Source organism: Syngnathus typhle, linkage group LG13 (assembly GCF_033458585.1).
Source record: "Syngnathus typhle isolate RoL2023-S1 ecotype Sweden linkage group LG13, RoL_Styp_1.0, whole genome shotgun sequence".
Taxonomy (NCBI): Eukaryota; Metazoa; Chordata; class Actinopteri; order Syngnathiformes; family Syngnathidae; genus Syngnathus; species Syngnathus typhle.
In genome coordinates this window covers 4,692,643-4,709,928 of record NC_083750.1, presented here as the reverse complement: position 1 = coordinate 4,709,928, position 17,286 = coordinate 4,692,643, and the positions used below count along the sequence as shown (strand labels likewise).

Below are 17,286 nucleotides of genomic sequence, written 5' to 3'. Positions count from 1 at the left end.
GCCGCAGGGCTGTTAGCTCCCAGGGTGGGCTTGGAGGCTCCGAAGACGGTGCTCGGAGTGACAGCCCCGTCAAAAGAAGCAGTAGGCTGCCTCCTCTTTATCTTGTTGGCTAGCCACCTAAGCTAGCTTCCTAGACAGCGACGAGGGGAAGGAAGGGAACAAAAGGGTACATTTTTAAAAGACACATTGATCACCCCGGAAAGAGTGAACAGTCAACCAGAAGAAGAGATGGCACACCTACGAGACATGCAGAATCAGGTACATCCATGCTGTGGTGTATATCCAATTTCAGACACAAAAGAAAATACTTTCCTTGTTAGGTGGGTGGTTGTGGGATGACGAAACCCGTAGAGTATTTTTCCAGCGTTTCCTGTTAAGCAAAAGGCACATATTTTAAACAAAAAAATATCTCACGGCACACCACACAACAAAAAGTAGATATACAGGTTAGTTGTACTTTCTGCCATCTAGTGGAAGGGTATTTTATTGTTATGCCTGTGTCAATGCTTACATAGAGAAATGAACAAAGATTTGTCGTAAATCAATTATATTTGGATCACTTTTTTTTTCCATTTACTTTTTATTTTCTCGACACATTGGAAATCACATTTCTAATGTGAAGTCCCTATATTATATAAGTCCATGTATATTTATTATTTACTTTCATTTAACTTCTCAATGGCAGTAAACATCTAAAAAAAAAAAAATAAGGAGGGCAGTGAACGTGTGAGTCCCTTTTTAGGACACCCAGTGTACTTATCAGGAGTATTTATGCTGTCATTGGACCAGAACTCCAGGTTGGATCCTGAGGAGTACTTCACCAAGCAAGAGCGCATTGGCAAGGGCTCCTTTGGGGAGGTCTACAAAGGCATCAACAACCGCACCAAGGAGGTGGTGGCCATAAAAATCATCGACCTCGAAGAGGCGGAGGATGAGATCGAAGACATTCAGCAGGAAATCACAGTACTGAGCCAGTGTGACAGTTCCTATGTGACCAAGTATTATGGCTCGTACCTCAAGGTGAGATGATCGCTCAAATTGTGTATCCCTCCACGTGAATGCTTTGAGACATCCATTCGCTTTTTTGTCTACCAGGGGACCAAGCTGTGGATTATCATGGAGTATTTAGGCGGAGGATCTGCTCTGGATCTGGTAATGTCCTGCACCTTTCACACATTCCCAAAATGGAAAAGTAAAACCGTTTTGTTCCTAAACAGCTGCGTCCAGGACCTCTCGAAGAGACGTACATTGCTACGATACTGCGGGAAATCCTGAAGGGGCTGGAATATTTGCACTTGGAAAGGAAAATTCACAGAGACATTAAAGGTTAGAAAAACAACACACTGACACATTTATCGAATATAACGAGGTTGTTCATGAAAGAGAGCTGACCTGCAGGTTCAGCGGCGGACCACCCTAACTAACACCTTGTTTCTCCCTTCGCTTTCTCCAGCTGCCAATGTGCTGTTGTCCGAACAGGGTGAAGTGAAGCTGGCTGATTTCGGGGTGGCGGGACAGTTGACTGACACTCAGATTAAGAGGAACACCTTTGTGGGCACACCTTTTTGGATGGCGCCCGAAGTCATCAAGCAGTCGGCCTATGACTTCAAGGTGAGCCAGCGCTTTAAGTCAGCAGGTCCCAATTTTGTTAACGTAACTGTTTTCCATTAAATACTTTTTTTTTTTTCACATCACTGTTATTTGAACTAGGGTGTCTTGACTTTTATAGCCACTTTACGTGTAAATTCCTTTTGCACCATTAAGTTTGATTCATTTGTGTCTGTCCCCTTTTGTCAGGCTGACATTTGGTCTCTCGGAATCACAGCCATTGAGCTGGCCAAAGGCGAACCCCCCAACTCGGATTTACACCCCATGAGGGTCCTCTTTCTTATCCCCAAAAACACTCCCCCCACCCTGGAAGGATCTTACAGCAAACCTTTTAAAGAGTTTGTGGAGGCTTGTCTAAATAAAGACCCTCGTTTTGTGAGTAACACACATTTTTTATAATTCATGCACTCATGCATTCTTTTGTACGGAAGTAAAAAGTCGTCAAATGGTTCTGCTGGATTGGTGACAAAATTCTCTCTGACCAAACTGCCTGTCTGTTTGCCGCCTTTGTGCCTCAGAGGCCGACAGCCAAAGAGCTGCTGAAGCACAAGTTCATCACGCGCTACACCAAGAAAACATCCTACCTGACTGAACTGATCGATCGCTACCGCCGCTGGAAGTCCGAGGGTCACGGGGAGGAGTCCAGCTCGGACGACTCTGATATGTGAGTCTTTGTTGCATGCCACGGCGCTCTCGAGCTCACCTGATTATTGGCCGTGCTTGAGTCATCCCGCTGGCACTGCCATGTCTCATTATAGAGCTGAGACAAGAAGATGTGATTAACGTGCAAACTGTTCAACATAACACTTTCATAAATGTTCGGGAAGTTGAGGCCATTTTCAGATCTCTCATTTGTTTCTGCAGGGATCCTGATAGCGATGTGGATTCATGCCCCATGTGGACCTTCCCTACAGTCAGACCAAACTCTTTGAATAAGTTACAGAAGGGCTACACACATACTGACTCAGAGGCAAGGCACACAAACGTATACATGCAAACTAAATAAATACAAAAGAAAGTCTGGTTTTTGTTGATTGACATGTTTGTTAATGATCTTGTCCTTCCAGTCAGGAGATTCTATGAAAAGGCAACCCAAGTCACAGTGCTTGTCAGCTTTGGTCACGCCCATCTTCAGAGAGGTACGTCTCATCATAGGGTTCACCAACTTTTTGGGACCCCATTAGGGACCTGGAGAGGGCAGAATTTTTACCATGGGCCCCCTTGGGGGAAAAAACAACGACACACACATTCAGACAAAAGTCCACATTCAACCTTTGCAGCCCACCATTACTTGGAGGACAATCTAGTACACAAATTGTAGATTATAGTATGTCATAGGTATGACAAAGCACATAAACAAAATGTTAGTAATGGCATTTGATTCATTTCAATGGGGAAATACTAATCTCATATACAAGTAAATAACGTTACAAGCTTGGTCATGGAAACAAATTAAACTCCCAAGTCAAGGTATCAATGCACCTGAGAGTGTACTTTCCCCGATTCTATTGATTCCCTCCATCCTCAGTTAAAAGAGAAGCGGCGAGCGAGCGGCGGCGGAGTCGGCGCCATCGAAGAGCTGGAGAACGCCTTTAACCTGGCAGAGGAATCCTGTCCGGGCATCTCCGACCGCCTTGTCACCCACATGATGGAGAGAGTGTGCAGGTAGACCATCAACATCCACCATCTCATAAGAACCGCTGATGTTCTAACGTGCTGCTCTGTCTTCCCTCAGGTTTTCTTTAAACGGCAACACCACGCCATCTTCACGATGAATGTTTAACCCCACCCAACAAATCAGACAGAGACCTCAGCAGCCCCCCCCCCCCCCCCCCGTTCTGCTTTTACAACCTACCCAATCGTCATCCCCTCCCCCAGAGATCTTTTATGTAGTTATTAAATATTTTTACAAATTTTCTTTGAGAGCGGAGAGTATTTAAGACAAAGAAAGCCTCAGAAGTTAGCACGTCGGGTATTCCTGTTAGACTGAAACAGTGTAATAAACTCAATGAAAAAAAGAAATGACTTCTCTCATAATTTTCAATAGGAACATACTGCAGTCATGACACACAAATGTTTGGTGTGCTTAGCATAATTGCATGTCATTTTGAAGTCACTCTCAGAAAACAAATACCATGAAAAGTAGAGTGGCCAAAAAGGTGAATTACAATCTGACAACACACTTACCATAGGGCCAAATACCAAAGGGCCTAAGCCACACAATACTCACTTGGGGCTCCTTTTTTATTCCCTTTCAGGCTCTGTTACAAGTTGAATGGATTCTACAGGAGTGGCGGGACTCTGCAAAATATCTTAAAATAAATTGTTATTCTGGCTCATCAGGAATATAGTATCTTCAAACCATTTTATTTATTTCATCAAATAACTTCATGCTTGTCTTTACAGTCAGTACAAATCATGTGTTATTTGTAATAACTAAATATCATAAATATCTGTTCGTAGTTCTAGTGCACTCTTCCGAGTTGGAAAAACTTAGACTTCCCCAATTACTATTTCATTAAATTAATAAAGGACACTCAAGAGTGCAGCGATTGGTCATATGCCCATCCTTGCACAAGACCATTTTGCCCAAAACAGGAACCACTTGAGAAAATAAAATAAAATGAAAAATAAAACATTGCAGCAGATATTTCCTCAAATTCATTTTATGCTTTTATTCACATTTCATATCTGACAACCGTCTCTCCATACATTCTACAGGGACACACACCTAGACCAGCCATTCTTAATAATAATAATAATAATAATAATAATAAGCAGCATTGAAGAAACATGTTTACATTTTCCTCCCTTCATTACCAACATCTTTGTAATAAAGTCACCTGAATGCATCATCAATGATTAGTTCAAAAATAAAACATCGACAAAGAACTAGCAATGAGACACCACACTCACAATAATATTATTAAAAATACAAACTCAAACATAAAAAGAAAGTGACTCAAGCCTTTTTTCAGAAATGAAACAAGATTGATTGGTCTACAGTGTGTGTATGTGTTTGTGTGTTACGGTCATCTGCATTCTCTGTCATGAACTGCTACTGCACAAGGTCAAGTCCATTCTAGGCCTTTAATTAGAGTTCCTTAATTAGCAGAGCTGCTCCGTCCATTGTGGTCTTTAAAACGGATCTAGTCGGATATCTTAAAGTTCTTCAACTTTGTCCTTCTGTCCTACCTTTGCTGCCATCATTAGCATGCGAGCACGTCACTGCAATGGCACAGCTCCAGACACTTTGTCCTGGATGCATACTGCATGAATGTCTGTGTGTATATCTCCATATGGCTTCCTCGCCTAGCATGAAATACTTTGGTCAAAATACATTTAGTGTCCTGTCCAGTGCAATTCAAGAAACATTAAAGGAATTTCTTTTTTGCTTTCTTTCTTTTTTTTTTTTTTTTTATGTGGTCACGGGAATGAATGTATGAATGATCATTAGGGCCACAGTGGGTAAGGAAAAGAAAATGGTAAAATTAACAAGAAAAAGCTGAAATTTTGAGACTATAGTATGAGGAAAAATACATTTTATTTTTTTGGGGAAGAAAACTAAACATTTTGAGACAGTACTGGAAAGATTATTATTATTATTTTTTTAAACCATAATATATCAATTTTGACAATCCCAAGGGTAAAATGACTTTTGGAGGACAAGAGGCAGAGATCAATCAGGACTGGCCACAAGTCAATCACAGGGGACACATAGACATTCACGCTTATACCTAAATTGGGAAGTCTAGCGGTCTTACTGACATTAAGCTAGCAAGATTTGATTTTTCACTTTTGTAAAATTGTAATATGTAATATTGTATATATAGAGAGGGGAATTTGTTGAAATTATTATTTTTTTGTCTTTACAAGAATAAAGTTGAGATGTTATGAGAAAATTGTACATTTTAAAAAATATTTTTGGTCATATTATAAAAAAATAAAGTAATAATACAACAAACTAATCTTATACAAAAACTATTTTTTTAATAAAAATATGTTCAGGTTATTAAGAGTAAAGTCCCAAAACATGTTACAAAAACATATGTAAGATTAAATTAGAATAATAAAGCAGTAAGGAAAGACCCTCTTATTATTTATTATAAAGCTATGTTTTTTTTTAGTGAAGGCACGACATAAAATCATCCATATTAGTATAGTTATGGTTAGTATGTGTGCCCTGTGATTGGACGACGTCCGGGGTGTGCCCAGCCTCTCACCCAGGATGTAAATGCTACAAGAAACTATATTATATATATATCCTGATAATTTTACTATTTATTTTCTTTTCAGTGTGGCCCTATTACTCCTCAATAGTAGTCTTACACACACACAAAATTGTATTCATGACATCAAATCGGTTTTTTTAAAGACTCTAACCAAAGTAATGATCAGACCAGCAGCCTTTTTCAATCCATTTAATACTTTCACTGAGAATGCACTAAAAACTCTACTCAAGTTCCATGTTGTTGTTGTGTTGATTTAAATGAACCGATAAAACACTAAAACCCCCTTAACAAATTAATATTTAATGGGGAAAATAAATTTGAAAAATCCACCAGGTTTCTCTATGCTGTGCTTAAATGAGTCTGTCTCAGGAAGCTACATGACACCCACCATCTATGTAGCACGTCGTCTGCAAAGGGCTTTAATGGATATCCGAGCAACATGTTGACATCTTGAACCCAAAGAAAGCTTTTTGGTCGTTGAGATTAAAAACTTTTGTGCTCCAATCCTCTTGTTGCCTGCATCGGCGTTCGTTGAGTCATCAAGAAGGCTTCCGGGATAGGATTAGTGTGCTTTTTCTGCACAGTTTCTATTCTCACCACTAGATGGCGATATCGCCACATTCCCTTCGCCAGCCATGTCAATAATTTACTTGAAGTCCAAAAAACGAACAAACGCTGCTCTCTTCATGTGTCAGTGAATCCACCTGAAGCTCGGGACCTCCGTGCTCCTCCTAGTTTGTTTCCTTCAAGCGCTTCCTTCTTCCCTTCCCGCTGTTTGCCCACCTGCTGCTCGGCCTTGTTGAGTACTTGTGATGCCAGTGGGTTCCGCTGGTGTCAGTCACTGGTACTGGAGGTAATTCTTGAGGGAATCGGGCAGGGGTAGTCTCTCGATCTCCTGAAGGCGTTCCCGGCCCAACGCCAGGCGGGCCGCACGGCGACACAGGTCGGTCAAAGGAAGAGGCTCCGCTGAATGAGGAAAGGGAGAGAGGGCAAAGGTTATAGAGGGCACAGCAGGTGGTTTTGCATTGTTTTAAAAAAAAAAGGAAACAACCAGATGCACATTTACAAGGGATGAACTTTTAAATAAAGCTGAGGAGATGGGTAAAGGGGTCAAGAGTGTGATGTTGCACGCTTGAAATATGACTCCTGCACATGAACTGACAATTGGGTCAAATTTTCCCGCTCTCGGGAGAAATAGTAAATGAGATTCAGAGGCGAACGTAGGTGTGCTAAATATCTCCACAGGAACAAACTTGCTTTGTTTGGGATCTCGTGATGCGCGTGTGTGTGTGTGTGTGTGTGTATAACAAGTCCTTAAAACCTTCCACCTGATGAGACTCCTTCAGTCATGCATACACACAGTTTAGTTCATTTTGCATGCATCAGATCCCCGCCACAATGGCCCCTGACCATCAGGAAAAGCCGCAGTGGGGGAGCGTCATAACAATGGAGGTCATTCAGAAGGAGAGGGGAGCAAAAAAAATTCAAAGTCAAAAAAGTGGAGGCATTTTTCCCAATCGATGAACATGTAAATTCGAGCTTAAGAGACGACTGGGGAAAGCATCTACTTGCACTAGTCTCTAAGATTGTTCCTGTCTGCTTACAGTAACAGGAAGGTTATCAATGCGCTACCCGTAAGCCTGTGGCGTGCTAACTCGTCCGTCGTGGTTTGCCAGAGCTAATGTATAATAAATAATACATCTCAGACAACAAATAGATGGGAAGTGGTGTGACCATATTTGCTGTTTCATCTTGCGTGTTTATTTGCCGCTGCGCGTGTCATTTGGCTGGTTACTACTTCCTGGTTCATTGAGGAAGACTAGGGAAAAAAAATACACACTCGCACGTCCTTTTAGTGTGACAGACACTTTCATTCTCATCGAAATCATACGTGTGCTCACTCCCCGACTCAAGTATGGTGACCTCACTTTGAAGCGCAATTACTTGATTGTAATGAGAGCGGCTCTCCTCACATTAAAATGATATGCGGCATCAGTCCTCTGGGCTGACATTGACGTCAGACAAAACGCTTCAGACAACTGGGAGCATGTACTACATTACATTAACATTAAAAGTATCCTGCAAGGGCATTGAGGAGAATTAGACAGAGAATTGGCTCTCAAACATTTTATAATATCACGTTAAAAAAAAAAAAAACAACAGTATATTTACTAGCATGATTGACGTGGGTTGACGTTTTACGGATTTTTGGAGTAAAGAAATAAATGATCGTATTTTCTGGACTATAAGGCGCACCTAAAAACCTAAAATTTTCTCAAAAGCTGACAGTGCGCCTTATACTCCAGTGCGCCTTATATATGGACCAAATTCTTAAATTTAAACTGGCCCGAAGCATTGTGTGAAGAAATCAATCATAGGTGGCCCGCTGAAGACTACGAATCATGAATCAAAAATACTATGGATCATTATTTTGTGATTATAAAGTAATTTGTTGCGTCTGAAGTTGAAATAAAAAATATAAAATGGAGAATGATTTGATTTGGATTAAAAAGCTGACATGATGCATTATATAAGGAAAAAGTTTTAAAGTGGGCCATTCATTGAAGGTGCGCCTTATAGTCCGGAAAATACGGTAATTTAAAAAAAAAAAAAAAATCAGCCTGACACAGGCCCAGCGTTCTGTAAAATAATTTGTATAACCATTGGTGAGAAAAAAAATAACAGCACCACAGGCGCTCATTATAAGCTCAACGCTAAATATAGCATCAACCGAAATAAACTGTGATGCTTAGCAGGCTGCTTTTGTGACACCCGAGCTGGTGAACATCTAACCCACTGGGAGGAAATCAACTGCAAACTGGCGGAGGATGACAACAACACGAAAGAAGATGACTCATTTATGTTAAAACGCTTATCAACGGAACGGTTGCCGTTGACTATTAACCTACGACCTTACGAAAGAACTCGTGGCAATAGAAGACATAATAGCGACTCAGTTCATTGCCACATTTCGGAGCAGGTTACATCAGCTGGATGAAATATTTCAAGGGAAGTGCTGACGTCTTGTCTGCATTGACACACACGCGCGCGAACGAGCCATGCCTTTGTCACCCGGACTGGATTTTGGCGCACCCTGTAGAAAAACATCAGCTGCATTGCAGTCCGGTCGAAACCAGGAGCCGCTTAATGCCACACATGATGGCGCCACTTTGAAGTGACTTTGCTCAAATACTGCATTCCTGGTATCCGTGAGTAAATCCTCTTAACGTAAAGGGGCAGAAATGCTCATATTAAGGAAAGACAAGCGTCAAATAGTGAAAACTGCTTTTGCCGCAGTAGGAGCAATTTCAAGTCAGACCTCATTAACTTCCTGGAAGAGATGCAATCTTGAGTGAGTGGATGAGCTGCTGATAATGCATTGATGCAAATGTATTCTCAATCACTCATTTCCAGTCAATTAATCATGTTGTGATGAGTAAATGTTTGCATCTTAAAGCTATTTAAAAAAAAAAAGTCTCATTCATAGTCAAATTAATAGAATAACAAGTTTCAAATGGATTTACCTTGCTCATTTGAACAGGAGTGTGCTGTATTCACTCAAGTACATAAAGAAAGGATCAATCTGACAACATCGATACAAGTGATCGATACTTTCATCCATGATGAATTCTCGGTCACTATGAAGCAGTGGCCTAACGGGGTCAGACAATGTGACAAGAGCCTGTAATGAGATGCGGCAAACAGGATTTATTGTCTGCAGGTTATGCTAATTGGATGGCGGTTGCAAACAGAGACCTGAGTCAAATTTGACAGGAGGGAAAGGTTCGACATCAAGTCAGTGTGAACATGAGATGAGATTAGGTGCACCTAATGAAACCTAAAACCTGTACTCGGAGAATTTACAAGTGTAACTACGGCAGTACAGTAATCCCTCGCTTATCGCGGATAATTGGTTCCAAAAACCACCCGCGATGAGTGAAATCTGCAAAGTACGGTCACCAACAAGAAGTACTGGGCTGGCTAACGAGTTAGCTAATTCGCGTTTGTGCTAACACGCGAAACCGGACTTCTAAAGGAATGTAAACAAACATTTGGAGCAATACTCCATTGTCCTAAAGGTTAGACACATGTTTCCTCAATTTAGAAGATTTATTTTGACTTTTAAATGTTTTTTTAATTTGGAAAAAAAAAATCGGCGATGTAGTGAAGCCGCGATAAACGAAACGCAAAGTAGCGAGGGATCACTGTATTTGTATTTTGTATTTCATCTCGGGTGTTTTCATTCGTTATCCTGCAACGAAAACAAACAAACAAAAAAACAAAGACCTCCAAAATGCCCAAATGACTGAGCAAAAGAAAATAGAACGAATTTAGCTGACAATAATAGTTTTTTTTTTTTATTCCTTAAGCCAATAATCTTTTTTTCTAAACTCCAGAGAAGTGAGTAATCCTTTAATCCTTTAATTCAAGGTGATTGAATTTAAAATGGCCGCCCACACTCTGACAGCGATGAGACATACAATACATGTGTACGATGAGTTTTGTACGTGCGTACGTCAGACAATCCAAAGTCACGCTATCGATCCATTCTGCTGAGATTTCCTGAGCCGCAAAAATCGTGTTTCTGTTTTTAATACAATTCATACATTCAACAGATTGATCGGATTTTTTTGTATTAATCATTGATTTTAAAAGCTTGAATTAACTCAGAATTTTGCATGGGTCACTGCTTTGAGATGTTCAAATTTTAGATGCATTACAAATAAAATACATTATCATAATCAATAGAAATGTTTTTCTCCCAGTATCCACCCCAAACAAAAAAAAAGCTACTCTAATGCTCTCCTGCTGGTCACACAAGCCAAGACTGTGTTTCTTTTTAAAGCAGTGCTCCCTCGCCGGCTAGCTTTCTCTCTCTGCGGACCATCCGTGCCTTACTGGAAGTGGAGGAAGTGAAGAAACAGGAGGAGGGAAGGAGAGGAGGCAGGATGAGGAGAGCAAAGGTGGAGGACTTTTGAAGAGGGACGGTGGGAGGTAGGGAGGGGAACACAGACAAGAGATGCTGAGACAAATAAGACACGTTGACACTGATCATGAAACCATCTGTTTACTTTTAAACACGTACACTTTTCTAACACTTTTATACCTGCTTTAACCTAGTTACTTGTCTAATACATACCCAACAGTTGAGCTCAATTGATCCGAAACCTTCAGAACGTAATCACTGTTCAAACTTGCTAACAGTTAGCTAGTTAACAACCAGCTCATTTGCTGACTCCCATGTCAGGCCAAGCCCTGTCGTTTAAAACCATACACACTCAAAGTCACAGTTGTTGAGTATAGCGACTCCAAGTGGACAACAACAATAACTGCATTTGACATGCACATTCTGTTTCAAAAATATATCTTTTTTTATTCAATTACCTGATTATTCAGGGGAATAACTGGTAAAATAATTGACTGAAATATTCCATAAGCGGCTCTACCAACCATTTTGAAGCTGTCACTTCATCAAATTACTGCATACAGTTGCTTTAATTACTGTACTGACTCGTGATTAACCATCATTAAGGCGCCTCATCCAAGCGCAGGTGGAAGTCATTTTGACAGCTCAGCATCATGAAACACACCCAAGGAATTCAGTGTGTCTGAAAACACCTCAAATGATGCTAATCTACCTCATTAGCATGACATTCATCGCACACAGGGCTTCAATGCCTCACACAAGGGCAGCACGGTGGAAGGGTCATTTACAAGGCAGAGGACACCAGAGCGTAAGGTCAAATGCAAAGGAAGGAGAGGCTTTGCCTCTGCTGCTACTCAGGATTAAGTGTGAATCAAAGGTATGAAAAGTACACACTATTTTTTTTTTTTTACACAGCACCACAAGCATTATCTCTCACACGTGTACACGCAGCAGGTCAGCTCTTGGCGCCGACCTGCAAGCGTCAGAGATAAACAAGCTGCTGATCCTTCACAGGCTGAACCCGCGTCAGGTCACTCACAGAAATTCACACACCTATAACAAAAACTGAATTGGCCATTTCTTGTCTCAATTTGCCTCAGTGTTCCAATACTTTTTATTACTTACATTATTATCAGTCAACATTAATGTAAGATCTACAAATGTGAAAGAAAACTCATTTGATATTGTGACAAATGTATTCTATCCTCTCCATTATTTATTTAATTAAACAAAACCAAAACAGATCAGCAGATCATCAGGACAGTTTGATGCCGCGAATATGGTGATCCCCAACGTAGCGTGAAGACTTCAAAAGCACACGAGCTGATGAAAAGAGCGAGATTGTGTTTCCTGCTTGCCCTCTGTGCGTGCGCGTCATTGACTGACGCACAAAAAGGACCGATTTGTGTGCTTGCAACCTGACACGCCGCACGTGCAAACACACAGCACCGGGAGTGCAGAGTAGCATGCTATAATCCGCCAGGCTGACGGATTTAAGGCTCCAGACAGGCCGAACATGTGAGCACTCGGGGCGACCATTCACACAAATGGATGAACAGGTTTAAAAAATAAAAAATAAAAAAACTCAAGTAATGCAGGGGCAGCTGAGCAAGCACAAGAGGGACTAATTTATACATTTTTTATCAGTTTACTGTACTTTCTGAAGATTCATCACATTATTGTGTAATGAAAGTAGAGTGTTAAGGCAGAAATATGTGCAAAGTTTAAATACACAGAGCTCTGATCATACAATTTTATGATTTCCCTTTAAACATTGTATGTAAAAAAAATATGCAAATGGGCAAATTTGCACACGTCAAACCCCTTCACTACCTTCCTTTAATAATTAAATATTCTCCGCTCTTAAATAACCCCCTCACAATGCATCTGAGACCTTCCTAATTACCAATAAAACACCAACATTTAATCTACATCATCGATTGTAACTCAATCGTGGAAACGATGAGATCAGACTTTTCGCTGCAGGTAGGAGACAGTGTGATGCTGCTTTAAATCAGGAAACCTTTAGTATTTGTCTGCAGAATACAACTAAAGAACCCTGACCAACTACCAGAGGCTGTAATTAGCTGTAGGTTCTGTTGACATGGTAACAAGAGAGAATAAATGGGGATGAAACTATTCCAAATGATCATTCGGAATAACAAAACAAAGTTTCAAGTCTCGCTTAGTCGATTCAGTCTGTTACAAAAAAGTATGTACCGTCAGCTATTCTTGCATTCACTCAACTTGACAACGGCTGACAAGCTTTCTCATGCGCATCATGACTGTCAGGGCAAATGTGACAATTTAAAAGCAACAATAATAGCCTTTCATGTTTGGCCTTTCCGTCAGCCAGTGTTACCTCACAACCATCTTGTTTTTGTCAACGGTGCCCCGAAACATGGCCGCCGTGGCCTGCCAGGTACACAATGTAAAAAAAATGTCGCTTTAATGTCTTCAGGTCAGGGGAGTTGAAGTAGAAGGAGAAAAATGTAGGACATAGGAACAAAGGGGTGACACTTTGTTTTTTCTTAAATAATAATTAAAAAAATACACTCCAAGGTTCATGCTGTAACTCAAGCAACTTGTGGGAGCCTATTGTGTGCTTTGACAATAGATGTGCTAATTATCAAAAAACTAACCAGATGCTGTGTTTTCGATATGAGCAAACAAAACAGGGAAACGAGTGATAAACTAAGCCTGTCAACCCAAACAAATTCCAAATGATTGAAAAACCGGTAAAGGAATGTTCCTTCTATTTTGTCCTGCTGTGACACACTGAAAAATGACACAAAAAAGGACAAACAGGAGAGAAGGTTCCAATAGTTTTTGTATTTGCTTATTCCTTTTTAAAATCAAACACTATTAAAAAAAAAAAAATCTGTATGCACCTGAAAGCATAATAACCTAAACCAATTTCATCTCACTGCTTTCTCATTCAAAGTTATCCATGTAGCCTTCCTAGGGAGAATCTTGCAACTGAGAATTATCTTGAGTGACACTAACAAGCGCTACAAACAGAGCAAACAACCAATTCACTGGTTGTGAAAGGCTAATTGGATGTTACCCCCGAAAAAGGAGCCAATTAATGCTCAACACTCAGGATGTCATCATCATCCTTTTGTTATTTTTTGATGCTCCTGCAGCCGTATTATTACTCTTGAACAAATTTGCTTTAGGCAAGTGCAGAAACTCCCCCAGACATGACACAGGCGGTTAATCCTCATCTCGGGAAGACAGTCATGACGCCACGCGGTATAATGTAAACAGACCAGACGGGGATGGAAAAGTCATCTTGCGCCAACTTCTTTCCGTTCATTTTTTTTTTTAGACTGGACATCATCTTTATTGTACGGAATGATCATTTAAGCAAAAGAAGTTCAGTGCGAAAAGGTTGCCGGTTTTGCTATGGAAAAAAAAAAAAGACTATCAATCAAACATTTTTAGTGCTTTTGATTAATCCCAAATCAATTTATGCTGGCCTTTTTTTCCTGACAATTTTGTAGTCACATCTTATAAAACAAGCCTTGGTTTTGATAGAAAAGAACCTCGGCAGCATCAGACGGACGTGAATGTTCAAAGATATTAATCAGTCAGGCGAATGACACAAAAGAATTCACGGACTGGCCCTTGGTGAACTAAAACATCTCGTCTGTGTGCTTTTATTCCACAACGAAATAAATGTTCAGTGAAAGCAATCTCAAGGGCCTTTGCCAATTTGCCACTTTGGTGTCACTTGCCTCACTATGGGTTGCCTAGCAACACACCATTAATTTCATGTACACATAACCAGATGACATAAAGCTGCTAGGTGTCTTGCACTTTACCAAGTTTAACTTTTTCTCGCACACGTTGCAACTTGTTGGCTTAAGATGAGTGCCTTCATTCCCAACTTTCTCCCCGTGCATAAAATACAGTTTGGATACACCTTGTCACAATCCATTCTCCTTAATAGGTGCAGCACCATGAAATTGAACATAAAATCTGAGCAGACAGGAAAGAAGCCGGGTACAAAGGGTCTGATTCTTGTAGCACATCATCAGAACCACAAATCATGGACATTTCATTTAACGTGGGCCGTCAGTTAGAGGACAGTAGCTGCAGCGCGAGGTCGGGCTGCTGTGCTGCAACGTTTGCCAACAAGCTACTTTTGCAGCCTGGGCAAGGTGCCCAGAGGCAAGTCAGGAAATAAAAAAGGAAAATGGGAATTTGATAAGAGAGCAGGTGAAATGATGAATAACGTTGAAGATGAAAGATGAGAAGACAAGAACAAAGTTACTTTGATATATGAGAACATGACAGTAGAGTAGCCACCAAAAAGAGGTGGTAAGAGCAATTGCCACACGTGGCAAAAGTTCCAGAGCTACAATTTGCAATAGTGAGACTATATAAAAATGGTTTTATTAACAGCTTTTATAAACATATTTACTCCTTCAACAAACCTCCCAAAAACATTTAAACTTAATAAAACTCTTGCAGGTCGACAATTTCATGTAACAAACGTTTGCTAGCATAATGCTCGCATCTAAAATGAAACACCGGTGTCAAACTCATTTTTGTCACGGGCCGCATTGTAGTCAGTTTCCCTCGGAGGGCCATTATGATTGTCAAGTATAGACTACAAAACAAAATAATGACTAACTAGTTTTGAAATCAAAGACTAGTAAAAACTGTTCAAATATTTAAAAAAGACGAATGGTAATAAACGTTGCAAACAATATCTCTTTTTTAAAAGTGAAGACAATTTGTCATCTTAGTAATGACACAAAGTCGATGCAAAATTTGTCTTTGCGGGTCACATAAAATGATGTGGCAGGCCGTATCTGGTCCCCGAGCCTTGAATTTGTTACAATGCCCATAGACTCTTCTGGGAGACATAAATGATTAAAAAAAATATGCCTCAGCAATAATAATGTTTTCCGGGCTCTTAGGGAAGTGGAGGACACAGGCAGACTGTCTCGAGTCATGACATCATTCTCGCTTGAAGTGCAAACAGGAAATGTTGCCATGGAAATGGTACAGCTTGCCCTCATCCCCCGACCGCAGATCTGATTCCATATTAAGTCAGTTCCTCTTCCTGCATTGCAAGAGGTGAGAACGGAGACAAGCACTCCAGACAACAAATTATGTCATTGATGACCTTGTTGTGTTCGGATTAGTGCACCACAGGTGGAAGAACACAAAGTTTGGTCGAATTAAATCAATATCACACTTGTAATTAAAGTGAAGTGAGTTCGGCAGGAGCTGAATAAATTGGATGGGCTTCATTCAGCGTGAAGAGGGAGCGAAAACTTTAAATAAAAAGCAATCCATGAGAGGACACAAAGGACAGTGAGAGCACGGGAATGCCGGGAGGCCAAATTGAAAAGTTGATTGGAAGGTGGTGTAAAACCTCCTGAACAAAGAAGGAGGTAGATGAAGACTTGAGAGCATAATCTTGCACTTAGCCTGATGGAAATCACTGTGTGCTTGCTGCACTGCTGCAGAAAAACGGAACCAAAGCTAAACCAGTGCTTGCCCGCTACAGCGCACTTTGTTGTTTGCACCCACGCTACATTGCAGATTTAAAAATAATAATAATAATAATAATTTTTAAAAATGGATTTACACGGGGCGCCCTGGTGAGATATAATCAGAGGAGACTTTAAGCGGCTATATTTGTGCAGCTCCATCGTGTAATTATGTGCTAGCATAAGAAAGAAGCTAAATAAATTAGCATGCATTTTAAGCTCATATATTTGATTGACAGCAGAGATTGTGATACCTGATTTAATATAAAAGGAGTTTAATCTTTTTTTTTTTTAATGTTTTTATATTTTTCACCCATTGAGCATATCCGGAAGTGATAAAATGGGGTTCTCAGATGCCCATAATAATTTGGCTCCAATATTTAACAGAGCTAACACTAGAGACGACTTGTGGCTACAGTACGTTCTCCAGTCTGATCTACGTCGGTGTTAAACGTCAGATTTATGGAGATGTGAAAAGTAACTGCTGAGCAGTGCAAAGTGATTTCAGCCCCTCTCAGCATTACTGGGTCAAATACATTGGCGTCAAAATGGAGGGGGTGGTGAAGAAGGAGCTACGAGGTAATGCAATACAATCTAAAAAGTTGATTCTTGAGAGACTATTTTTTGGAATTATTTTAACGGGATGGCAAGTTCTCTGAACAATCTGATGGAGAGAGTCATAATGATTATTTTTACAATTGTCATTTTCGTTGTCAGATGGAGTGATTTATGTAATAAATTGCTTTTTTGCGTGCCATTTTTGCAAAGATTTTAATCACCGACGCTCGTGCATTTAGGAGTCCATGCTGTTTCCTCTCAAACAGAAGCCCATGAGGCTCATTTTTAGAGCCTTTATCCTGTGACTGCTTCCTTTGTCCGATCACTCATTTCCTTCCCACCTGGCTATTAAACTCCAACAACAATGGAGACACTGAATGGACGTCACACGTTTGGTAAAACCTCCACCGGCGTTTTCCATTTTAACAGTCTTAATATTAAGAGAACAAAT

At 40.4% G+C, this 17,286-nt stretch overlaps 2 protein-coding genes across 4 annotated transcripts in view; one reads left to right on the top strand and one right to left on the bottom strand.

Annotated features, from left to right (window-relative positions):
• Positions 1-116: 116 nt before the first annotated feature.
• Positions 117-3,615, top strand: LOC133165340 (serine/threonine-protein kinase 25-like). The gene is made up of 11 exons (XM_061294913.1): positions 117-258; positions 790-1,020; positions 1,096-1,152; positions 1,218-1,326; positions 1,454-1,611; positions 1,798-1,983; positions 2,127-2,272; positions 2,473-2,578; positions 2,676-2,747; positions 3,137-3,273; positions 3,344-3,615. The coding sequence occupies exons 1-11, from the start codon at positions 229-231 to the stop codon at positions 3,381-3,383; spliced, it is 1,272 nt and encodes a 423-aa protein (XP_061150897.1). The 5' UTR covers positions 117-228; the 3' UTR covers positions 3,384-3,615.
• A 643-nt stretch (positions 3,616-4,258) lies between these two features.
• LOC133165915 (SPRY domain-containing SOCS box protein 4-like) overlaps positions 4,259-17,286 on the bottom strand; it is a 39,809-nt gene continuing 26,781 nt past the window's right edge. For all 3 annotated transcript variants that reach the window (XM_061295817.1, XM_061295819.1, XM_061295818.1), the window contains exon 3: positions 4,259-6,806. In XM_061295817.1, coding sequence (XP_061151801.1) covers positions 6,679-6,806 — 128 coding nt within the window. In that variant the 3' untranslated portion in view covers positions 4,259-6,678. The remainder of the gene's footprint in view (positions 6,807-17,286) is intronic.

What these genes read in the sequence shown, in the direction of transcription:
- LOC133165340 (XM_061294913.1), top strand. Translation starts at nt 229, where the DNA reads ATGGCACACCTACGAGACATGCAGAATCAG. An exon ending in AATTCACAGAGACATTAAAG is followed by an intron (nt 1,327 to 1,453) that starts GTTAGAAAAACA and finishes CGCTTTCTCCAG; the next exon opens with CTGCCAATGTGCTGTTGTCC. An exon ending in ACACACATACTGACTCAGAG is followed by an intron (nt 2,579 to 2,675) that starts GCAAGGCACACA and finishes TTGTCCTTCCAG; the next exon opens with TCAGGAGATTCTATGAAAAG.